Source organism: Emys orbicularis, chromosome 21, assembly GCF_028017835.1.
Source record: "Emys orbicularis isolate rEmyOrb1 chromosome 21, rEmyOrb1.hap1, whole genome shotgun sequence".
NCBI lineage: Eukaryota > Metazoa > Chordata > Testudines > Emydidae > Emys > Emys orbicularis.
Window position 1 is genome coordinate 4,195,098 of NC_088703.1, and position 25,430 is coordinate 4,220,527.

The window sequence follows — 25,430 nt, forward strand, 5'->3', positions numbered from 1 at the left end:
CACTGGGGTTCACTAGAACTGCGACTCGGGGGGGGGGGGGGGGGGAGAGATGAGAGCCCAACGGGGAGAGCAGTCTTTCGGGTAGTTGGAGAACGGAGGACAGAGCGGAGGACGGGAGAGGCGCGCGCCGAGGCCTTAGGACTGCATCTCTGCACGCAGCATCCAGGGGAACCAGCAGCAGAAGAGTAATCTGAAAGAGACGAGAGAGGGGGAGCGCTCGCCGGGCAGCTCACAGCAGTATGCAAGGTCTTGGAAAAAATTTTGAAGGAAAAAGTAGTTAAGGACCTTGAGGTGAATGGCAATTGGGACAAATTACAACATGGGTTTACGAAAGGAAGATCGTGCCAAACCAACTTGATCTCCTTTTTTGAGAAAGTAACAGACCTTCTAGATAAAGGAAACGCGGTGGATCTAATTTACCTAGATTTTAGTAAAGCGTTTGATACTGTGCCGCACGAGGAATTACTGGTTAAATTAGAAAAGATGGGGATCGATATGAAAATCCAGAGGTGGATAAAGAACTGGTTAAAGGGGAGACTGCAGCGGGTAGTACTGAAAGGGGAACTGTCGGGTTGGACAGAGGTCACCAGTGGGGTTCCTCAAGGTTCGGTTTTGGGTCCGATTTTATTTAATCTATTCGTTACTGACCTCGGAACCGAATGTAGGAGTGGGCTGATAAAGTTTGCGGATGACACAAAGTTGGGAGGTATTGCCAATTCGGAGAAGGATCGGGATATTTTGCAGGGAGACTTGGATGACCTTGTAAATTGGAGTAACAATAATAGGATGAGATTTAATAGTGGGAAGTGTAAGGTGATGCATTTAGGGATGACTAACAAGAATTTTAGTTATAAGTTAGGGACGCATAGGTTGGAAGTGACGGAGGAGGAGAAGGACCTCGGAGTCCTGGTTGATCGCAGGATGACTATGAGTCGGCAATGTGACGTGGCTGTGAAAAAAGCTAATGCGATCTTGGGATGCGTTAGGCGAGGTATTTCTAGTAGGGACAGGGAGGTGCTGCTTCCGTTATACAAGGCGCTGGTGAGACCTCATTTGGAGTACTGTGTGCAGTTCTGGTCTCCTATGTTTAAAAAGGATGAACTCAAACTGGAACGGGTACAGAGAAGGGCCACTAGGATGATCCGAGGAATGGAAAACCTTTCCTATGAAAGGAGACTCGAGGAGCTCGGTTTGTTTAGCCTAACCAAAAGAAGGCTGAGGGGGGATATGATTGCTCTCTTTAAATATATCAAAGGGATTAATACCAAGGAAGGAGAGGAATTATTTCAGCTTAGTACTAATGTGGATACGAGAACGAATGGATATAAACTGGCCGTGGGGAAGTTTAGGCTTGAAATTAGACGAAGGTTTCTAACCGTCAGAGGGGTAAAATTTTGGAACAGCCTTCCGAGGGAAACGGTGGGGGCGAAGGACCTCTCTGGCTTCAAGATTAGGCTTGATAAGTTTATGGAGGGAATGGTTTGATGGGATAATGTGATTTTAGTCAAATAGGCATTAACGGGCCATCGCGGGTAAAATGAGGGTCCGGCTGTAGAATCTTGCCTGTATGCTCGGGGTTCTGCTGATCGCCATATTTGGGGTCGGGAAGGAATTTTCCTCCAGGGTAGATTGGCAGAGGCCCTGGAGGTTTTTCGCCTTCCTCCGCAGCATAGGGCAGGGGTCGCAGGCTGGAAGATTCTGTTGTGGGTGAGTCAGCTTTTGTGGCCTGCATCATGCGGGAGGTCAGACTAGATGACCATATTGGTCCCTTCTGACCTTAAAGTCTATGAGTCTATGAGTCTATGAGACCCCGACAGCAGGGGGAGAGGAAATGAGAAGGCAGCGTGTCAGTTTCTTGGGGCAGGGACTGGCTTTTTGTTCTGTATTTGTACAGCCCCTGACAGCAATAGAAATGTACAGCGCCTGGCGCCACAGGATCCTGGTCCTAGACTGGGGCGCCTAGGCGCTACCGTAATACACCTGATAGCAACACAACTGTACAGCACCTCTCACCATTGTGACTGGGGCGCCTAGGCTCTACCATAATACACCTAATAGCAATAAAAATGTACAACACCTAGTACAATGGGGTCTTGCTCCATGACTGGAGGTGCTACCGTAATACACTTACTTGCAATAAAATGTACAGCCCGCTAGCACAATGGGGTTCTGATCCATGACTAGGGTGCCTGAGAGCTACCGTAATACACTTAATAGCAATAAAAATGTACAGCCCTAGCACAAAGGGGTCCTTGTCTGTGACTGGGTTTTTTTGGCACTACCGTAATTCACATAATAAATAACAACAACAGCTATGTAGGTAGCCAGGGAAAGAGAATTTCCCCCCCGGCTAGATCTGAGTGGGGCTCACAACAGGTTAGCCTCCTGAAGACTGAAACACCGAAGTCTAGCTAAAGTCTAGGGCTTGATAGAGAGGTATTGAGTGAAACTGAAGGGCTTGCAGAGTCAGATTAGATGGTCTAATGGTCAGGGCCGGCTCTAGGCACCAGCAAAGCAAGCAGTTGCTTGGGGCGGCAGATTTGCAAGGGGCACAAGAATCCAGCATGGGAGCTGTAGTTCCTTGGTTAGCTCCCTGCCTATAGAGCCAGCCCTGGAGCAGGGAAAGAACTACATTTCCCAGCATTCCCTTGGCCACTAGCAACAGGAAAGGGTGTGGGAAAGGAGTATGGAACTGAAATCTTCAGCTTGCTGTGAATGGTAGGAACAGAGCCAGCTCTAGGTTTTTTGCCGGGCTCCCCCCTGCCCACACCCCCTGCTGCCCCAGCTCTGCCCCCACCTGCACTCCAGCCCTGGGCTCTTCTTCCCCCCCCCCCCCGCATCCCCTGCCATCCCAGCTCTGGCCCCCACCTGCACCCTCCTGCCGCCCCAGCCCTGGGCTCTCCCCCCACCCGCAACTCCTGCCACCCCAGCCCTGGGCTCTTCCCCCCCCCCGCACCTCCTGCTGCCCCAGCTCTGGCCCCCACCTGCACCCTCCTGCTGCCCCAGCCCTGGGCTCTCCCCCGCCCACACCCCCTGCCGCCCCAGCCCTGGGCTCTTCCCCCCCCTCCCCCTGCATCCCCAGCCACTCCAGCCCTGGGCTCTTTCACCCCCACCCCCACATCCCCTGCCATCCCAGCTCTGGCCCCCCCTGCACCCTCCTGCTGCCCCAGCCCTGGGCTCTCCCCCCACCCGCAACTCCTGCCACCCCAGCCCTGAGCTCTTCCCCCCCCCCCCTCCGCATCCCCAGCCACCCCAGCTCTGGCCCCCCCCCCGCACCTCCTGCTGCCCCAGCTCTGGCCCCCACCTGCACCCTCCTGCCGCCCCAGCTCTGGGCTCTTCCCCCCCCCCCCCGCACCTCCTGCCGCCCCAGCTCTGGCCCCCACCTGCACCCTCCTGCTGCCCCAGCCCTGGGCTCTCCCCCGCCCACACCCCCTGCCGCCCCAGCCCTGGGCTCTTCCCCCCCCCCCGCATCCCCAGCCACCCCAGCTCTGGCCCCCATCCGCACCTCCTGCCACCCCCAGCCCTGGGCTCTCCCCCGCCCACACCCCCTGCAGCCCCAGCTCTGGCCCCCACCTGCACTCCCCTGCTCCCCCAGCCCTGGGCTCTCCCCCCACCCGCACCTCCTGTTGCCCCAGTCCTGGGCTCTTCCCCTTCCGCCCCGCCCCGCCCCAGCTCTGGCCCCCACCCACACCCCCTGCCACCCCAGCCCTGGGCTCTTCCCCCCAACCCGCACCTCCTGCCGCCCCAGCCCTGGGCTCTCCCCCAAAGAAGGAATTGGGGGGACTAAATGGACGGTGCACCTCACTATCTGAAGCCTAGCAAGGGAGGTATGTGGATCCCACTAGATTTTAAAATGAAAAGTAAGGGAGGGGAGGCTCTGGACCTGGGCAGTTTTAGATACAGTACCAGGCACTTAGGAGGATTTCCACTTCTGAGCCATGGAAGCAGAAATTGACTTTTCCTCTCCAGATATAGCTAATATTCAGAAAGGGAATCTAGCACCTGCCTTCCAGATTTGAACACCCTCAAAATTCAGGAGTGCTCAAGCTCAATTTGGGCAGCTGTTACTTCATTTCCCACAAATCAAATATACTGATCCACTGTAACTTGCTGTAGAAAAAGTAGAATAAATTGAGCAAGAAATGCTTCCCAGTGGTTATTAGGACTGGAATTGCTATTTTCAACAGCCATTGTTTTTTTGTTTTTGTTTTTGTTTTTAAGTTTTAGTTTTATTTGTTTAAAAGGAAGACTGTGATAGTGCATTCCCCATAGAAACAAAGAATGGAACAAAAGAATAATAAAGGCACCTCAACTTTTCCTCATTTATGTAGGACAGTCTTATAATATGCATCCAGATATCCTCCAGTCACACAAGCTGAAAATTGTTCCACTTTACTGCAGTTCTGTAACCATATGGGAACCAGTCCTGTCTGTGTTCTGTGCACATCCAAAATTCCTGCTGAATGACCCGCCCTGGGAGCAAGTTACCAGTGACCCAGGGCTGGGGCGGCAGGAGGGTGCAGTTGGGGGGGGAGGGAGGGGGAGAGCCCAGGGCTGGGGTGGGGGGCAGCCAAAAATTTTTTTGCTTGGGGCAGCAAAAAACCTAGAGCCGGCCCTGCTAACGGTCCCTTCTGGCCTTAACTGCTTTGACTCTATCAATCATCCTCTGAAACAGCTGGTGCTGGCTGCTCTTTCCCGATTGGCTGGCACATCCCAGGGGTCTGGTGCTGTTATTCTCACTTGAGACAGGGAAGGTGGTTTACAGTGGCTTTAAGCCAGCTTTGTCCTCCCCATATGCTTCCTGTGCAGGGCCCTGCCTGGCCTGCATTGTAAAGTCAGAGCAGCCTCGGGGCTGCTCTAGCAGTAAGTTAGCTCTGAGGCTGCTCTCATTTCCTGTTTGCTCCTCAGGAGGCCTGGTGGGCAGAGAATAGCCACAGCGCAGTGCACTCCCCCCGCGTTCCTGAGGGCCCCCCCCCCCCATGGATCCTGGGGAGCAGAGAATAGAAATAGCAGGGTGCTTTGGCCACACCCCCAATCGGCCCCCTATGGGCCCTGGTGGACAGAGAATAACCACAGTGCAGGGTGCTCCAGCTATGCCCCAACCCATGCCCTACACTGGGAGCTGGGCTTACACCAGCTCCACATAGGCCAGCAATGGGGGGGGGGGGGTGTGTGTCCCGGAGGGCTATTTCCATCCAGCGCACTCTGCTTGGGGCCTGAGCGGGACCATCTGGCTGCCTAGCCCCAGTCCGAGAACAGCTTCCAGCGCAGGAAATGGTGTTTCTCTCTTTTCCTTTGGCTCCGGTTCTAAGCTGGGAGTAGCGCTAGGGGATGCTACAGGGAATTTCCCCCCTTGCTTTTCAGGTGCGTGTTACTTACCCAGGAGAGTGTCAGGAAGGGGGGGTATGCGGAGGGTCATTTCTGTGTCTGGGACTCAGGGTGGCGATTGCTTCCCCCCCCAAACCAAGATGGGAGAGCTCTGGTCACCCCACCCGCCCTGCCCCCAGCTCCTTCCCCATCTTACCTAGAGATGGAGTTTTCTGACGTGATGTCTTTTGGGGTCCTGACTGCTGTGAAGTTGCGCTTTGGCTGTGACACTGCGAGAGAAGGGAGAACGCCGTCGCTTTAAATGGAGTACTGTACCCGGGGGCCACCGACGCCCTCTAACAAACCCAGGTGGAATCACAGTGCGACAAACCCAGGCGGGGGCACAAGCCTCGTGGTTAGGGTGCTCGCCTGGGATGTGGGCGGCCCGGATTCAATTCCCTGCACGGTGGTTGTAAAGGATCGCAGAGATGACGGGGCTTACGGCTCAAAACAGGGAGGGGGTGGCGGGCTGAGGCAAGGGAAGGCTGCTGCTGCAACGAGGGTAGTGTGTGGGGGGGGAACGGCGCTGGCAGAATGAGGGGAGCGTGGAGCAGGGGTTGGAGCACGACCTGCTACACCACAGACTCCCCGCGTGACGTTGAGCAAGTCCGTGCCTCAGTTTCCCCATCTGTGCAAGGGGGCTAAATAGCCCTGCCTCCCAGGGACGATGTGAAGCTGAACACATCCTAACGATTGTGAGATGCTCGGAGAGGACAGTGCCGGGGGAAGAGGGGGGGTCACATAAGCACTGAAGAGAGATTCCATGGGGCCATGACTTGGGCACAGATGGAATAGCTGGGGAAGACTGGATGTCCCCGTGGCCTCACTAGTTAAGTCACCCCCCGGTGCAAGGCCAGTGGAGTCACAGGTGGGGTGGGCTTGGCCCCTGGTCCCTCCCGTCGCTGGGGGGAAGGGAAAGGCGGAGGATCCAGAGTATACCTACTAGTGACTTGGTGCACCTTCTTCACCGAACTGCTATCTCCCTGGGAGTCTTTGGGGCCGCCGATCCTGCAAGGGAGGGGCAGGGAAAAGGCAGAGAAGAGAGGCTTGTTCACGGAGGTGTGGAGCAGCCAGGACCTTACCGACGCCAGGGAGTTGCCCAGATTCCAACCACCGGTGATAGACAAGGAAGGCTGCTCGCATACCGGTGACTGGGATCAGGGCGAACCCTCCGCACAGGCGAGGCCTGAGATCCGTCCCAAAGCCTCTTCAAAACGGGAGGCGGATAATCCGGGGGAAGCCACTTCTGTGACATTTGCCTCAGACGAGTCCCATTGCTCTACGGGGAGAATATCTGCCACTCAAGGGGGCTTCGTTAGGATGATTTGGAGGCTGTCGCGTCCTTGCCAATTAGAATCAGAGCTGTCAGAAGCTTCAGGAAATTGTACTCACACATATATGCGCCCCTCAGGGAGTGGGATTTGAACCCAGCACAACAAACTGCAGGTTCCCACCCTTGAGCTAAAGTAGCAGCAGGCCCCTCAGTGGGGTCAGCCACCAAAAGGCGAACGCTCACGCTCACACATAGCTAGAGCCAGGAGAAACGTACCTCTGGACCCTGGAAGGTGGGGCAAAGACTCCGTGTTTAGGGGAGCAGCTGAAATACCGGACCCCGAAGACCGAGCCATCGTGTTTCCCCGTGGGCTTGTCGAGTTCGATGCCGAACCAGTAACCTGGCAATGGGATAAGAAGCCGTCAGCAGTCCATTTCCCAGCACGAGACGCGGGCTCAAACCCCGGACTCCCACGCCAGAGCTAAAAGACCCTGTTACAGTCTTTTCCACCCACCAATCGGCAGCTCTGCCCTCCCGCCAGCCGGTACCTTACCCGGCGCAAAGTCCGTCTTGCCGTAGAACCGGATGATGCCCTGCTTCTGCCCCGCCACCAGCACCTGGTCCCCGATCTCGATCTTCAGCCCTTCTCGGTCCAGGCTGCCCACGGAGGGAGACTTCTTCCTGAGGACTGAGCAGAGAGGCAGTGAGACCAGACCAGGGCTGCCCAGACCTCCAGCAGCAGCTGCCCCAGCGGTTAGCCTGGTGCCAGAGCGGTGATTGAAACCCTGCCCATCTCTAAGCCAATCCTGCCATCTCCCCGCCCTCAACTTTTCCTCTCTCCTCCAATGAGTGACTTGGAGGGAGCAGGGGGAGGAGCCCACAGCAGGAGGTGCTAGCAAGTTAAAGAAGTATGGCTTGGATGAATGGACTATATGGTGGATAAAAAGCTGGCTAGATCGTCAGGCTCAACGGGTAGTGATCAATGGCTCGATGTCTAGTTGGCAGCCGGTATCAAGGGGAGTGCCCCAGGGGTCGGCACTGGGGCCGGTTTTGTTCAACATCTTTATTGTACGGCAGAAAGGGATCTAGGGGTTATAGTGGACCACAAGCTAAATATGAGTCAACAGTGTGATGCTGTTGCAAAAAAAGCAGACATGATTCTGGGATGTATTAACAGGTGTGTTGTGAGCAAGACACGAGAAGTCATTCTTCCGCTCTACTCTGCTCTGGTTAGGCCTCAGCTGGAGTATTGTGTCCAGTTCTGGGCACCGCATTTCAAAAAAGATGTGGAGAAATTGGAAAGGGTCCAGAGAAGAGCAACAAGAATGATTAAAGGTCTTGAGAACATGACCTATGAAGGAAGGCTGAAAGAATTGGGTTTGTTTAGTTTGGAAAAGAGAAGACTGAGAGGGGACATGATAGCAGTTTTCAGGTATCTAAAAGGGTGTCATAAGGAGGAGGGAGAAAACTTGTTCACCTTAGCCTCTGAGGATAGAACAAGAAGCAATGGGTTTAAACTGCAGCAAGGGAGGTCTAGGTTGGACATTAGGAAAAAGTTCCTAACTGTCAGGGTGGTTAAACACTGGAATAGATTGCCTAGGGAGGTTGTGGAATCTCCATCTCTGGAGATATTTAAGCAGGGTTAGATAAATGTCTAACAGTAGGTTAGATAAATGTCTATCAGGGATGGTCTAGACAGTATTTGGTCCTGCCATGCGGGCAGGGGACTGGACTCGATGACCTCTAGAGGTCCCTTCCAGTCCTAGAATCTATGAATCTATGAATCTATGAATGATCTGGACGATGGGATGAATTGCACCCTCAGCAAGTTCGCAGATGACACTAAGCTGGGGGGAGAGGTAGATACACTGGAGGGTAGGGATAGGGTCCAGCGTGACTTAGACAAATTGGAGGATTGGGCCAAAAGAAATCTGATGAGGTTCAACAAGGACAATGCAGAGTCCTGCACTTAGGACGGAAGAATCCCATGCACTGCTACAGACTAGGGACCGACTGGCTAAGCAGCAGTTCTGCAGAAAAGGACCTGGGGATTACAGTGGACGAGAAGCTGGATATGAGTCAGCAGTGTGCCCTTGTTGCCAAGAAGGCCAATGGCATATTGGGGTGTATTAGTAGGAGCATTGCCAGCAGATCGAGGGAAGTGATTATTCCCCTCTATTCGGCACTGGTGAGGCCACATCTGGAGTATTGTGTCCAGTTTTGGTCCCCCCACTACAGAAAGGATGTGGACAAATTGGAGAGAGTCCAGCAGAGGGCAACGAAAATGATTAGGGGGCTGAGGCACATGACTTATGAGGAGAGGCTGAGGAAACTGGGGTTATTTAGTCTGCAGAAGAGAAGAGTGAGGGGGGATTTGATAGCAGCCTTCAACTACCTGAAAGGGGGTTCCAAAGAGGATGGAGCTCGGCTGTTCTCAGTGGTGGCAGATGACAGAATAAGGAGCAATGGTCTCAAGTTGCAGTGGGGGAGGTCTAGGTTGGATATTAGGAAACACTATTTCACTAGGAGGATGGTGAAGCACTGGAATGGGTTCCCTAGGGAGGTGGTGGAATCTCCATCCTTAGAGGTTTTTAAGGCCCGGCTTGACAAAGCCCTGGCTGGGATGATTTAGTTGGGGTGGGTCGTGCTTTGAGCAGGGGGTTGGACTAGATGATCTCCTGAGGTCTCTTCCAACCCTGATATTCTGTGATTCTATGCCAAGCCCAGGTTGGCTGAGGGAGGGGGTGGAAAGGGGGCAGGGGGTGGAGAGGAGGAGACTGACTGGAATATGGGGGAGGAGTGAGGCACATGGGTGGGGAGAACTGGTGGGATTGGTTTGTGAGGAGGCTGGGCCTTTCTAATTTGCATATGTAAATAGCATGCAAATTTCCCCCTCCGCTCTTTGCCGCACCAGAGCCGGCCAGCCTGCCGGGGCTTTGACCTCTGCCCCGCCAGACTCGGAGGGGCAGGCACAATCCGAGGACAGGGCCGGGGGGCGCCTGGTTTATCTCCTAGCAAAGAGCCCGGTGCGCAGTCCTGCCCCAGCTGCCCCTGATTAATCGGCTGCCGTGTCAAGCCCCTTGATGAGATTTCAGATCCAAAGGCCAGGTCAGCTCTTTCCACCCACCCCCGGCGATAAAGGGTCTTCAGGGTTAATTAGCCAAGTACCTTTCCAGATGGGGACGAATGAGACATGGGAGGAAAGGGGCACACCCAAGGTCACGCCCGGAATCAGTGCCAGAGCTGGGAGTGGAAACCAGGAGTCCTGTCTCCCAACACCGCTCCCCCACGCCCAGCTCTAACCACTAAATCCCACTTCTCCCAGAGCTGGGCATAGAAGTGAACCCAGGAGTCCTGGCTCCCAGCCCCCCTGCTCTAACCACTTCCCCTCTCAGAGCTGGGAGCAGAACCCAGGAGTCCTGGCTCCCAGCCCCCCCTGCTCTAACCACTAGACCCCACTCCCTTCCCAGAGCTGGGGAGAGAACCCAGGAGTCCTGGCTCCCAGCCCCTGCTGCTTCAGCCGCTAGAACTGCCCCGCTACCTTTCTTGTCCTTCCGGCCCTTCCCGGTCATGCGGGAGAAGTCCATGCGGGGGGTTTTTGGGGTGGACGTCACCGATGACGGCATCTGGTCTGTGGCTTTGGCGATTTTAGACACAGAGGCAAAAACCCCTGAGAAGATGGAGAAAAAAACCCAACAGTCAATGGTGGACTCGGAAAATGCTTAGCTGTAAAGCCCAGTATCCACTAAGCCATATTCCCTTCTGGAGAGAGGAGCAGAACCCAGGCGTCCGGGCTCCCAGTCCTACCCCATAGCCTCTAGACCCCACTCCCATCCTAGAGCTGGGAACAGAACCCAGGCGTCCGGGCTCTATTTACCTTGCTTCGGAGGGCAAATGAAGTAGCGTATTCCTCCAACGCTTCCATCATTCTTGCCCTCTGGCTCGTCCAGCTCCACCCCAATCCACTGGCCACTCGCGAACTCCGTCGTGCCACAGAAACGCAGGGTGCCCAGCTACAGAGACGCAAACAGATCGTCAGAGCCAGACGCGGGGGCTGTTCTGAGTCCCCACCCTGCTCCTGCACACAGCGCCCCCTACTGCCATACTGGGGTCAGCGCAGGCACCGAGGGGAGAGCGCCCCCTATCAAGCCCCCACCCTGCTCCCTGCACACAGCACCCCCTACTGCCATACTGGGGTCAGCGCAGGCACCGAGGGGAGAACGCCCCCTACCAAGCCCCCACCCCGCTCCTTGCACACAGCACCCCCTACTGCCATACTGGGGTCAGCGCAGGCACCGAGGGGAGAGCGCCCCCTACCAAGCCCCCACCCCACTCCCTGCAGCACAGCACCCCCTACTGCCATACTGGGGTCAGCGCAGGCACCGAGGGGAGAGCGCCCCCTACTGAGCCCCCACCCCACTCCCTGCAGCACAGCGCCCCCTAGCACCACACTGGGGTCAGCGAAGGCACCGAGGGGAGAGCGCCCCCTACTGAGTCCCCACTCTGCTGCCTGCACCACAGCGCCCCCTACTGCTGTACTTGGACCAGGGCTGATACTGAGGGGAGAGCGCCCCCTACTGAGCCCCCATCCCGCTCCCTGCAGCACAGCGCCCCCTACTGAGCCCCCACCCCGCTCTGCTCTGAGATCCCCCGTCCAAGCCCAGCCCAGCCCACCGCCCCTTCGCTTGGGGAGCTCCCAGAGGGGGCCGATGGGCCGGTACCTTCTGTCCGTCCACCACCACGCGCTCCCCCAGCTTGAGGCCCAGGGAGGTGAGCATCAGGTTGCCGGGGATGTTGTCGTAGTTGGGCAGCGTGACCTTGGGCAGGTTGCAGCTCAGGGGGACGGCGTCCAGCAGCAGCTGCTTGAGCTCCTTGGCGACCATGGCGGCCTCGGCCTTGTCCAGCGTCATGTCCATGGGGTCGGGCACCACGTCGGCCGGCACCTGCCCTTTGCTGTTCTGCAGGGGGCAGAGCAGGAGAGAGGCTGGGACGGGGGGCAGCCAGGGGAGGGGGGAAAGGGCCCGAGAGGCTGTCTGTGTGCGCTCCCCCATCCCCTGTGCCATATCCCAGAGTCAGAGTCCCTCTTTGCTTGCAGCCCCTCCCCCCAGTCCATATCCCAGAGTCAGGGCCTGTCTTTGCCTACAGCCCCTCCCCCCAGTCCATATCCCCCCGGGTCAGGTTCCCCTCTTTGCAGGCAGCCCCAGTCATGGGCCATATCCCCACAGTCAGGTCCTCTCTTTGCCTGCAGCCCCTCCCCTCAGTCCATATCCCAGAGTCAGGTCCCCTCTTTGCCTGCAGCCCCTCCCCCCGGTCCATATCCCCCCAGTTAGGTCCTCTGTTTGCTGCCACTTCCCCCTTCCCTCCTCCCCCCGGTCCATATCCTGACAGTCTGGTGTCCTTTATGTGCTGCCAGCTCCCCCCCTATCTTGCCCCAGCTGGTCTCCTGTCTGTATAAGGTCATCCCCTCCCCTCTGGGCAGTTTAGCTCCAGTTCCCACACTCTCACCCTGACAGCGGGGTTGGCCCCGTGCTCCAGCAGACACTTCACAGCCCCCAGGCACAGGTTGGAGGCGGCGATGTGCAGCGCCGTGCCGTGGTTGAAGTCGCTGCAGGTCGAGTTGAGCACTGCAAGGCAAAGCGCGGACACGGCCCAGGGTGAGGCATCGACCCCTGCCCTGAAGGGACTTGCCGCCCCCCAGGCCAAGGGCTAGAGGGGAAACAGGGGCACAGGGAGTGATTTGTCCAAGGTCACACAATGAGTCAGTGGCAGAAGTGGGAACAGAACCCAGGAGTCCTGGCTAGCAGTCCCCCTGCTCTAACCACTAGACCCCACTGCCCTCCCAGAGCAGGAGATAGAACCCAGGAGTCCTGGCTCCCAGCCCTCCCCCACTCCCCCACTCCCAGCCCTAACCACTAGACCCCACTCCCCTCCCAGAGCAGGGGATAGAACCCAGGAGTCCTGGCTCCCAGCCCTCCCCTGCTCTAACCACTAGACCCCACTCCCCTCCCAGAGCAGGGGATAGAACCCAGGAGTCCTGACTTTCAGCCCTCCCCCACTCCCCCACTCCCAGCCCTAACCACTAGACCCCACTCCCCTCCCAGAGCAGGGGATAGAACCCAGGAGTCCTGGCTCCCAGCCCTCCCCTGCTCTAACCACTAGACCCCACTCCCCTCCCAGAGCAGGGGATAGAACCCAGGAGTCCTGGCTCCCAGCCCCTCCCCCATAACCACTAAACCCCACTCCCCTTCCACAGCTGGGGATAGAACCCAGGAGTCCTGGCTTGGGCCGCTCGGGCCAGGGCAACGCAACCCCAGAGCCACAGGGCAGTAGCACTCAGGGGGGCCCCCGGCTGGACTCAGGGGGAAGCGTCCCCCTCTTCGGCCTGTGTCTCCCCTCCTCTCGCCCCGGCTCACCTTTGGGCTTGGAGCCTTTGAGCAGGATGCGGATGAGCTCAGGCACGTCAAAGTAGGCGGCGTAATGCAGCGCGTTCATGTTGGTCCAGCGGCTACGCAGGGTCACATCCACCCCCAGGGCCAGCAGCTGGTTGGAGAGGCGGACGGCAGCAGCAGGGTCACCTGGGGCGGGGGGGGGGCAAAGGCGATGGGATCAGACCTCTGAGTGGGCACCACAGCCCCTGGAACTGCCCTCCCCCTGAGGCTACTGCAGGAGAGGGACAGCAGCACACTCCAGACTGGAGGAAGGAAGAGGCACGCTGGGCCCAGGCCAGGACCCCCGGCTCCCTGAGTCACGGGACCCCAGGAGGAGCTTGGCTTGCATTGGAAAGGAAGCAGCTCTCCAGCCACGGCAAATAGGAGGAAAAGCCCGAAATACAGGAATGGATGTGACTAATGCCTGCCTGAGTCTGCCGAGAGCCAGAGCCCATCGCTCTGAGCATGGGGAGCTGTCCCGGGTGTAACTGACGCTGCCTGGGTCTGCCGAGAGCCTGAGCTCATCGCTCTGACCATGGGGAGCTGTCCCAGGTGTAACTGACGCTGCCTGGGTCTGCCGAGAGCCTGAGCCCATCGCTCTGAGCATGGGGAGCTGTCCTGGGTGTAACTGACGCTGCCTGGGTCTGGCGAGAGCCTGAGCCCATTGCTCTGAGCGTGGGGAGCTGTCCCGGGTGTAACTGACGCTGCCTGAGTCTGGCGAGAGCCTGAGCCCATCGCTCTGAGCATGGGGAGCTGTCCCGAGTGTAACTGATGCTGCCTGAGTCTGCCAAGAGCCTGAGCCCATCGCTCTGAGCATGGGGAGCTGTCCCGAGTGTAACTGACGCTGCCTGAGTCTGGCGAGAGCCTGAGCCCATCGCTCTGAGCATGGGGAGCTGTCCCAGGTGTGACTGACGCTGCCTGGGTCTGCCGAGAGCCTGAGCCCATCGCTCTGAGCATGGGGAGCTGTCCCAGGTGTAACTGACGCTGCCTGGGTCTGCCAAGAGCCTGAGCCCATCGCTCTGAGCATGGGGAGCTGTCCCGAGTGTAACTGACGCTGCCTGGGTCTGCCGAGAGCCTGAGCCCATCGCTCTGAGTGTGGGGATTTGCCCGAGGTGTCTCAGTGGGTTTTTAAACTCCCAGCCTCCCTGCTCCAGGGGGTCCAGCCAACCCTACCCGAGCAGGGAGCTTTGTGTGGGGGGAGATTGGGGAGAGTACAGCAGGCCCCACCCCCCGCCACCAAGCAGAGGCGGCCCAGCAGCTGAGGTGAGCACCTCTGTGCAGGCCCCGATCCTGCTCCACAGGGGAAGGAATAGGTCCCCCGATGCTGTCCCTGCCTCAAGGGGATGGGGGCCGCCTGCGACCCCCCTTCAAGTGCGGGGTTGGCCCATGGCACAGAGGCAGAGCCTGCGTGGGGGAGTGTGAGCCCCCCATATTGTCCCAATTGCTCCAGGACAGCAGCTCCCCGCCCCCCAACCAGGGGATTCAGCCATTCGCGCCTCAGCTGAGATAGAGGGCGACCCCCCAAAAGGGAGCCTACCCCTTCCCAGCCCACCGTGCAGCCCGTCCCCCTCCCCCCACCCCACTCCGCCGGCTCACCGACACCGTGCGCCCCGGCTTTGCAGGCGTAATGAAGCAGCGTCATGTCGGTCAAGCCATCCCGGTCGTTCACGTGGCAACCGCGCTTCAGGATCTGGGGGGGAGAGAGGGGAGGAGGGCAGGGGGAGAGAGGGTTGGGGGGAGGAGAAGAGGGGGAAGGGAAAGGGAGAGCAGGGGGTGGGGTTGGTCAGAGTTGGTCAAGCCGCGTTCCCCACCCCCACCAGCCATCCCGCTGCGTCTCCGGTTAATTTCCAGGTCAGAACAGCACCCAGCATGGAGTGGGAAGGTCCCTGGTCACGGGGGCTTGGGGGGTACAAGAGACGAGCAAGGGAGGCCTGATGGGAGGTTTCTAACAGCAGCAACACGGTGCACCTCTGCCCCGGGGATCTCGAAGGCAGGCACTGCCCCTTTGGCAGAAGGGGGGGAAACTGAGGCACAAAGCGGGGAAGGGACTTGCCTAGGGTCACACAGCGACTTAGTGGCAGTGCTGAAGATAGAACCCAGGAGTCCTGACTGCCAGCCCCTCTCTGCTCTAACTCGCTCAACTCCCCTCCCCTCCCAGAGCTGGGAACAGAACCCAGGAGTCCTGACGCCCAGCCTCCGCCCAGCTCTACCCACTAGACTCTGCCTCGGAATTTCCTGTGGACTGTTTTCTGACCCACTGTGGCACCAACCTCAGACCCCCTGGTGGAATCAGGCCCTTCTCTGATCAGGATGTGCCGGTTCCAGCCAGCTGCAGCCCCCGCCCGGCGCGTCCCATGTCCCCAGGGCGGGCGACCCGGCGCCTCTCCCCAGCGCCAGGCTGCGCAGACGCAGGCACTGTGCAAGGCGTGTCGCCTCCCCTCACTCACCTCGCTGCCTATGACATCAATCTTATGTTGCACCTGGGGCACCCACTGGCGGATGATGGCAAACAGCTCCGGGACCGTGGTCTTGGGGTCGTAGAGGATTTCTTGGCAAGCCGGGTCATTCGGGTCAAAGAAAGTGAAAGCTGGAAAGACAAGGAAGGTCTTTAAAAAGGGGAATCTACCCCTTTATTAGGTGCACTACGGTAGCACCTGACTCCCCATCCAAAATCGAGACCACGCCACGCCGAGCCTGTATGACAGTAGCACCTAGAGGTCCCAACACAGACCAAGGCCCCCTTGTGCTGGGTGCTGCCCGGACACCAGTTAGCTCTTGCCTGCATAGTCAGAAGTGGGAGGGGAAACCGAGGCACAGAGCGGGGCAGGGACGTGCAAAAAGTCACCCAGCAGGCCAGTGGCAGAGCCGGGAGCGATGAAGCGTCTGGGTGTTTTCTGAGCACAGCTTGTTTCATTTACACCAGTCCCTGGACAGAGGTGGTTGCAAACAGCATGCAGGCCCCCCGTCCGCCAGGGCTCAGCTACACCCAGTGTGTGCCCGCGTGCCAGACCTGCCCCTCTCTGAACCGACTCTCCTGCTCTCCAGAATCTCAGCTTTCATTTACATAAACACGTCCCCAGGCAGAGTCGGAAGTAATTGCTCGGAGAGGTGTGAACCGCCCCCCTCATCTCAGGAAAGAGTGAGCCTGTTTAAACGTCCGCTGTGTTAACGATTTCATGTGAGGCCAGGCCAGAGCAGGGCACGGAAATGCCCAAGGTGCCGGGTGGGGTTTGGGAACAGCCATAAGAGTTTTTGTTTCTCCTCCGCAATCAGGAAGGCGTCGTCGGTTCCCCCCTCCGATTCCCAGTTCCTCAGCCATCGCCTCTCTGGGGCGGAGTCGTGCATCTCAGCGGGATACGTCCAGGCAGCCTGATCCCCAGCAAATCTGCCTGCCTCAGCCGTATTGCTCCTCCTGAGATACGCCGGGAAGTTGCTAGTAGAGTCGAGCGCACAAGGCGACGCGCGGACCCAAGACATAACCCAGATGCTGAAAGTCCCAACAAAGTTTTCTGGCCACCGTTAAAGCCCTAACACCGTCACCCAGTCAGACAAACACCAGCGACCCTGTCACCTGCACGCTCCGGCTCCCACCAGCTGAGCCTCTCCCCCAGAACAGCCCTGGGCTATTAATCGACTCCGCGCTGGAGCTGGCCAGTCCAGAGACGCGCTGATCAAGTGAGGCTACATCACTGGCTGCAATAGCTGTGACTGCGGCAGAGAGACCCAAAGTACAAAGTATCTCCTGCAACACCTGCTGCTTGGGCACGGATGCTCCTCCAGTGACCTGGCAGAGGGCAAGGATCGGGCAATCGCCTGGGCTCTAACAAGGGCTCTGGCCGGTGATCAGTCTTTGTAATCCCACCCAGCGTTTTTTGTGTGGCCACAAGTTCACAACGGCTCTCGCTCAGAACCAGCCCCGCCATGAATCTGAGAGTCACTCCCCGGTCCAGTTTGGGCGTCGGATCTCGTCCCCTCTGTAACAGCTGATCAGCCGATAACAGATGTCTCCTCGGGGCGCAAGTGAGCTGTTGCCTTAGGCCTGGTCTACCCTACACAGCTATGCCTTAGCGTCACATGTGTCTCCACTGAAATGTGTCTCCCGCCGATGTGACGCTGACGGAGTAATGCCAGCTCCGCCTCCCGAGGAAATGGATTAACCTCAGTGACAGGAGGACCCCTCCCATCGGCACGGGTAGCGTCTACACCGGCGCACTCCAGCAGCGTAGCTGACCTGCTTTACCACGGTAGCGTTGCAAATGTAGACAACCCTTAGGATACTGACGCTTAATTCAATCAGGTTGGGCCAGGAGATTGCAGGAAATTGCCTTCTCTGTCACACTGAGCCCAGGAGTCTAGCAGAGCCCAGGGACAAACCCCACCGAGAGGCAGCACAGCGTAAGGAGCCGAGATAACCAAGCGGCACCACGGCCCCCTTTATGAACGTCAGCACGATCTGCTGTGGGCAGCATCTCCTTTTGGCGACACACATGGGCGGGGTGTATTTAGTGGGCGGAGCTTGGAAGAGTACCACCTTTTTTTCTCTCTCCCATCTGACCCCTGCCCTCTTTCTGGCCAAATACCAATGGCTGGTTCCCAGGGAGCAATTCTGCCCAAAGACTCGGGAGTTGAGTTGGGGAGACTGAAGCAGCGGCTCAGTGAAATAATATATGGAGATATCCCTATCTCATAGAACTGGAAGGAACCCTGAAAGGTCATCGAATCCAGCCCTCTGCCTTCACTAGCAGGACCAAGTACTGTTTTTGCCCCAGATCCCTAAGTGGCCCCCTCAAGCATTGAACTCACAACTCTGAGCTATCTCCTGCTGCTTGCAACGGCTCCTCCAAAGAGAAACAGCAGCACGAAAAAGAGCCCAGCATGGCTTCCAAGACTGAACCCTGCTCACAGGCTAAGAGAAAGAATTGATAAGATTGTCACAGCGCCACCTGGTGACTTCCGCCATAACCATATAAACAACCCTCCTTCCATATTTGTGCAGGGATCGCTCATCAGTGCTACAAGGGGTTATAGTGGACCACAAGCTAAATATGAGTCAACAGTGTGATGCTGTTGCAAAAAAAGCAAATGTGCTTCTGGGATGTATTAACAGGTGTGTTGTGAGCAAGACACGAGAAGTCATTCTTCCGCTCTACTCTGCGCTGGTTAGGCCTCAACTGGAGTATTGTGTCCAGTTCTGGGCACCGCATTTCAAGAAAGATGTGGAGAAATTGGAGAGGGTCCAGAGAAGAGCAACAAGAATGATTAAAGGTCTTGAGAACATGACCTATGAAGGAAGGCTGAAATAATTGGGTTTGTTTAGTTTGAAAAGGAGAAGACTGAGAGGGGACATGATAGCAGTTTTCAGGTCTTTAAAAGGGTGTGTCATAAGGAGGAGGGAGAAAACTTGTTCACCTTAGCCTCTAAGGATAGAACAAGAAGCAATGGGCTTAAACTGCAGCAAGGGAGGTTTAGGTTGGACATTAGGAAAAAGTTCCTAACTGTCAGGGTGGTTAAACACTGGAATAAATTGCTTAGGGAGGTTGTGGAATCTCCATCTCTGGAGATATTTAAGCGTAGGTTAGATAAATGTCTATCAGGGATGGTCTAGACAGTATTTGGTCCTGCCATGAGGGCAGGGGACTGGACTTGATGACCTCTCGAGGTCCCTTCCAGTCCTAGAATCTATGAATGCAGCCTCCTCTGGGGTGGGGCGCAGCAGCGTTCAACGGCAACACGGTACATCAGTTTAGGATAGAAAGTAAAGAAAAACCCTGTATATAATTGACATGGCATGGGGGACTGGAAGGAAGTAGGCTGCAGTTAACCACAGTGCCCTGGCTAAATGGGCTAACACCACTATATTGCAAAGAGCGTGGCAGAATCACCGGGAGGATTTCGGGTTTCAGTTTTGCATTTGATCCGAAAGACGCCAAGTCAAGTAGCACAGCGCCCCCTAGTGACACTTTGGGGTTAGCGCTGACTGCAGGGGGAGAGCGCCCCCTACTGAAGCCCTGCAGCACAGCTCCCACAGTGGGTCAACACTGAATACAAAGGCAGAGCGCCCTCTACTGAGTCACCCACCCTGCTCCCTGCAGCAAAGCAGAAGGACCAGCACCCATTGAGAGGGAAGAGTATCTCCTATAGGCTTCTCCACCCACACTTTGATGGACCGATCCCCCCGCTCCCACCCCCCAGTACCACCCTGACTCAGTCCTGACTCATAGGGTCCTTTGAATTAACCACGGCAGGGATTAACATTCTAGTGAGCCGACAGCACTGTGCAGCCACATTTATCCCCTTTGCAGGCAGCCTAGAGATAAATAGCCCAGGCAGCGGGCAGTCACACAAGAGCTTGTCTCAGCCTGCCAGGGAAACACAAAGCCTGGATCTTCCCTCCCCCAGCAACAGCTTCTTATGAAACAGGCCAGCGTGACTGTCGCTCGCAAGCACCACGGCACGGCAGGTCTCTGGGCTCCAATTCATCCGTGCAGAGAGCCACGCCAGCGGAAGTAGCCGGATTGCCACGCACGAGGGGCGGAGGGGCGGGGGGAACGCGTCTCGACACCGCACACGTGCAGATGAGAGCGCGGCCTCTCGGACGCGCTGTGCAGAAGCAGGGTGCGCCGGGTGGGGACACGGGAGGCGAGCAAAAGGGGCGGCGAGCCCGTTGCTGTTGAAATCAACGTGCGATTTACCGCCGAGTCCAACAGGCTCAAGCCCGAGTTTATAACCCAAAACCTGAAGCAGCTTTAGCAAAGACCGAAAATAAAGACATAAAAATAGTTCGCATGAATTTTATGCCAGTGGAGAATTATCCCTTACGCCTGCCAGCAAATAAACCCTTTCCTGGCAGACCTCTAAGCATGGCACCATCTCCCTCCGCTCATCCCCAAGCCCCACAGCCCTGTAGTTAAGGCAGTGGGCTACCATGCAGAACTCCTAGGTTCAATCATCCACTCTGCCTTACACAGATGGGGTAGAAGAGAAGCAAACTTTGAGGAGAGTTCCCCTTCCTTTCATGCACTAGATAGAAGCAATAACCCTCACAAATAAAAATGTTGAGCACTCATCTTGCTTGAAACATCTGCTCCATTTTTCAGGGCTGACCCCGGCTCTTTGGAAAATCTGGCTACAAGTTCAGGGCTTGAAAACTTGACCCTGCCTTCTCTGGGCTTCAGCTTCCACAGCTGTACTGGGGGGGAGAATCATCCTGCCTTGGTTTGCCTTGTCTGTTTAGCCTGGAAGCTCTTTGGACAGGGACCATCTCTCGCTGAGTCTGGGCAGTGCCCAGAGCGATGGGGCCCCGATCTTGGTCACTGTGTGTCTGGGCAGCGCCCGGCGCGACGGGGCCTTGATCTCGGTCACTGTGTGTCTGGGCAGCGCCTGGCGCGACGGGGCCCTGATCTCCGTCACTGTGTGTCTGGGCAGCGCCCAGAGCAATGGGGCCCTGATCTCCGTCACTGTGTGTCTGGGCAGCACCCGGCGCAACGGGGCCCTGATCTCGGTCCCTGTGTGTCTGGGCAGCGCCCGGCCCGACGGGGCCCTGATCTCGGTCACTGTGTGTCTGGGCAGTGCCCGGCCCGACCAGGCCCTGATCTCGGTCGCTGTGTGTCTGGGCGGCGCAAGGCCCGACGGGGCCCTGATCTCGGTCACTGTGTGTCTGGGCAGCGCCCGGCCCAACGGGGCCCTGATCTTGGTCACTGTGTGTCTGGGCAGCGCCCGGCGTGACTAGGGTTACCATATTTAAAAAATAAAAAAAGAGGACACTCCACGGGGCCCTGGCCCCGCCCCTTTCCCACCCCCGGCCCCGTCCCAACTCCGCCCCTTCTCCGCCCCAACTCCGCCCCTTCACCAAAGTCCCTGCCCTAACTCCGCCCCCTCCCCTGAGCGCCCCGCATTCCCCCTCCTCCCTCCCAGCCATGCAAAAAGGGCTGCCCGAGCGCTACCGGCTTCACGGTTTGCCGGGCAGCCCCCAGACCCTGCGCCCCCGGCCGGCGCTTCCCCAGCGCAGCTGGAGCCCAGGAGGGGAAGCGCCCAGCCGGGGGCGCAGGGTCTGGAGGCTGCCCGGCAAACCGTGAAGCCGGTAGCGCTCGGGCTTCGGGCAGCCCCCATGCCTCCGGACCCTGCGCCCCCGGCCGGGCACTTCCCCTCCCGGGCTCCGGCGGCTGCTGTTAGGGGGAGCCCGGGAGGGGAAGTGCCCGGCCGGGGGCGCAGGGTCCGGAGGCATGGGGGCTGCCCGAAGCCGGGCAGCTCAGCGCTTACAGAGCCCAGGAGTCAGGGAGCACAGCAGCCCCCGGCACCCGCTCTAAGGTAAGCCAGGGAGTATTTTCCCAGACATGTTCGGCTTTTTGGAAATTCCCCCCAGACGGGGGTTTGATTACCAAAAAGCCGGACATGTCCGGGAAAAACCGGACATAGGGTAACCCTACCATATACCTAATGAAAGCAGAAGCTGGCCTGATAAACTGTACCGTGCTTCAGTTTCTCCAGTTGATTTGGGGAGGAATAAACATCATTTCAATTGTTTCAATCATCTAATTGACTCCGGGGCTGAGCTATAGATTTCCTGAGTGCAGGGCCCTTGGACAAAGGAGAGAGCTTTTCAGAATGGCCTGTCAGGAGGCAGCACACGGGGATAAAACACAGCTTGTGAGCAGCACAAGAGCTGGGCTGTGACGGGGAGGCTTTTGAGTCAATTTCACACGGGTGAAAGGTGCCAGATTGATGGCATCTCTCCGCAAACCAGGCAGCCGCACTGTCTGCTATCCTCCCCCCCTACCCCCCCGCGGCTCCCGCCTCACAGACCACCTCCAGCACCTGTGCCAGCCAGTCCCCCTGCCCTGAGGCCAGATCAACGACCACGCCCCCTAGAGAGAGGTCCCATATCCCAGTCCCCACCATATCCCAGCCAGTCTTCCCAATCTGGCGCCAGATCAAAGCCCACACCCCCTAGAGGGTAGAGGTCCCATATCCCATTCCCCATCCCCTGAGCCAGCCAGCCCCTCCTCCAGGTACTGGATCGGAATTGGAGACCCCAAGAGGAGAAAGACCCTGTGTCCCATTCCCCACTCCCAGAGCCAGCCAGTTCCCCCACCCTGGGGCTGGATCAGAGCTGGCACCCCCTAGAGGGGACAGGCCCCTCTATGTCCCAATCCCCAGCCCCCTGAGCCAGTCATTCCCCCTCCCGGGGGCTGGATCACAGCCAGTGCCCCCTAGAGGGGACAGGCCACATGTCCCATTCCCTGCCCCTTTGAGTCAGCCAGTCCCCCACCCTGGGGCTGGATTGGAGCCAGCACCCCTTGATGGGAAAGGTCCCATTCCCCAGCCCCATGATCTATCAGACATCCCATCACACCCTGCCTTTCATTTGCCTTTGCTGGATTCTTCTAGGCTGAGCCAACCGCCCATCTGCATAACATCAAAGCTGCTCTTTCCATTTGGCAGGACATATTCTGGGATCCACTGCTCGGCTCAGGCCGCTGCTTTCAATCCCGGCTATACTGATGATTGTTATTATCGGTAAATGCTGTAAAAATGCCCAGCGGCCTAATACTTCGTCCCGCTCCCAGCGCTGCCGCTGCGGGATGGGAGCAGGCCTTGCGGAGCGGAAAGCCCAGCCCCTGCCACGTAAGCTAAATGGGGTCCTGGGTCATGACTGCAGCGCCTAGGTGCTACCACAATACACCTAACAGCAAAAAAATGTACAGCACCTGGCACAATGGAGTCCTGGTCTGTGACTGGGGCTCCTAGGTTCTACCGCAATACACCTAATAGCAATAAAAATGTACAGTGACTGTGGACTCCTGGTCCATGGCTGGGGCATCTAGGTGTTACCGTAACACACCTAATTGCATTAATATGTGCAGCACCTTGCACAGTGGACTCCTGGGCCATGACTAGGCATTACGGTATTACTAATAATAAATAAATAAATAAATAAAACAAAGGATAATAATTATGATTGAACAAATAACTGTCTTAACTACATAAGAAACCATTTGGGTGGAGGTCACTGGTTCCAACCCTAGCCAGGCGGGTAGTCACCAGCAGTCTTTTACTATTCAAGGGCTGTTTTGGTGAAATGAGTCTGTGGGCCTCAGCTCACAGCAAGCAAAGAATCAGGGGCCTAAACGGCCCTGGAGACTGAACTCTCAGATAAACAAACCATATCTCTGCCTGTCTGGGGCCGTCTATCTGACACCTTCCACCACTGCTAAATTATTAAAGCTCCGGCGCCCCATTGTGCTGGGCGCTGCACAGACACAGAGTGAGCGACAGTCCCTGTCCCAAAAAGCACGCAATCTAAATAGACAAAGGCAGGGTTATTCTCCCCATTTTACAGACGGGGAAACTGAGGCACGGTACGATTGAGTCACTTGTCCGGGATCACACAAGGAGTCAGTAGGGGAGCCAGGGATGGACCCTTGCTCTCCTGAGTCTCAGGCAAACAAGATCAGCCTCCACTGCATTCACCTTTTGTTTTAAATTGTTGGGTTCTTTTAATTAATCACAGCAAGGTGGAAGCACCTGGAGACCTGTGCAGAGCCAATGGGTCTCCCACACAATCCACGCTGCATAAACTCCCCCCTAAGCTTATTGTACTAGCACCTGCTGTAAGCATATTCCTAGCATGGATTTCATAGCTAATCTTATTTGCCAAAATACTCACAGCATAATCCAATAATAATAAATAAAGGCTCCAACGTCAAACCCCCCCCCCCCCATTTCTATTGCTGGTGAGACACGTGCTCTTCTCTCATCTCCCCGCCCCCCCAAACAAAAATCTATACTGCTCTTGTCCCAGTCCTAGCCAAATTCATGCAAAAGCAGCTGGGGGGGGGGAGGGGAGATCTTCCAGAATAATGGCCTCCGATGACGCACCATGTCTGCATCTAGCAACACTGAATCACTGGGCTGTGTTTAGAAACCGATCACCTGCCAGTTCGTCCCCGGCACACCTCCACCGGGTCCTGCTTCTGAGAGGGGCTCATGTGGGTAATTCGGTCGTAAATTTCAGGCCCATGGAGCCAGCCAGCCCGCCCGCCCCAGCGGTCAAAGGAAAGGTTTGAGAACCTCTGGTTCAAATCCAGCCTAGGGATTTTGTCTCCCCACCCAAGTCGTCCTGCCTTAATTATCCCAGTCTAGTTAACGGAGGAGACCTGGGTGCAGTTTTACAGGCGTAAAGGTGCTCAGACATGGATAACTATTCCCACCTATAGGAGCTATACCGGTATAACCCGTCCGCCTTGTATAGGGAGGAAGAATCATATTCCCACCTGACACAAACTGGTCCTAACTCCGCTCAGATCAGGCCTCGGTTTCTATGGCCCAGCTCCATTAGCACTGACGCGCGGATCGGCGGCTTACATGAAGCGAGTTTGGCTGGTCTCAGCCCATTTTCTCAGATGTCAGACAGCACAGTCACCTCTTGCTGGCAGCCTCAGCACAGACAGTGGGGCCTGACTGGGCCGTGGAGATTGCTGGCTCAGAGCTGGCTCTGTCCGAGCAGTGGTGAGCCGCTGTGGCGGGGGGCGGGGTGGAACGCATGGCGGATAAGTAGAAGGATTCAGACTCCAGGGCACCTGGCCCTGGGGTTAAAAGCTGAATGACACAGCGTCGCACGGGAGGAGACTACAACTACTTCCTTGTCACCCATAGGCCAATGCGGGGAGGCAGTGCTGCCTAGTGAATCCACCACTGGATTAGGCCCCGGGAAACCTGGGTTCTAATCCTAGCTCTGCCCCCACCCTGCTGGGTGATTTTGGGGAAACTGAGGCATGGAGCAGTTTCCCCATCTGTAAAATGGGGTTCTGAGACCCCTTAATGATAAGAGCTAGGGATTTGGATGCTGGAGTCTGATCCCCAGAAATTCTGAGCACCTGCCACTCTTCTTACGTGCATCATGGCAACGCCCTGGGGTCCCAGCTGAAATCGGGGCCCCATTGTGTCGGGTTGTGCACAGACTCAGAGCAAGCGCCCCCCTCCCCCCCTGCCCTAGAGAGCGTGCCGTCAAACCAGACCGGCAGGAGGGGAAACTGAGGCACACACAGAGAGAGGGAGATCAGCAGCAGAGATGGGGACTGAAGCCAACTCTCCCGTGGCCCCAGCTGGTAGGCCACGCTGCCTCTCACTGGCTGGTGCTCAGCCCCTCTGGGGATGAGGCCCCTCGGTAACGGGAAATGTTACCCCGTGCGGCAGCCTTGGGCGATGGGGGTCCCTGGGATCCAAAGCCGGGGGAAGGTTGGGGAACGAAAGGAGGGTGAGAGCAAGCCACAGACGAGCCCCCAGGCAGGTGGCGGGGCGAGCTCACCATAGTCCTTGGGCAAGGGTGCAGGGGCGGAGGGATGGACGATGGGTTTCTTCCT

At 57.2% G+C, this 25,430-nt stretch overlaps 1 protein-coding gene across 1 annotated transcript; it reads right to left on the reverse strand.

Moving 5' to 3' along the window:
- Positions 1-135: 135 nt before the first annotated feature.
- Positions 136-25,430, reverse strand: CLIP3 (CAP-Gly domain containing linker protein 3). The gene is made up of 14 exons (XM_065421006.1): positions 25,376-25,430; positions 15,516-15,655; positions 14,665-14,758; positions 13,054-13,215; positions 12,146-12,264; positions 11,362-11,598; positions 10,518-10,653; positions 10,179-10,310; positions 9,570-9,583; positions 7,194-7,317; positions 6,917-7,040; positions 6,311-6,375; positions 5,525-5,597; positions 136-190 (listed from the first exon to the last, which is right to left on the reverse strand). Exons 3-14 carry the CDS (start codon positions 14,708-14,710, stop codon positions 136-138), a joined length of 1,287 nt encoding a protein of 428 aa, XP_065277078.1. The 5' UTR covers positions 14,711-14,758; positions 15,516-15,655; positions 25,376-25,430.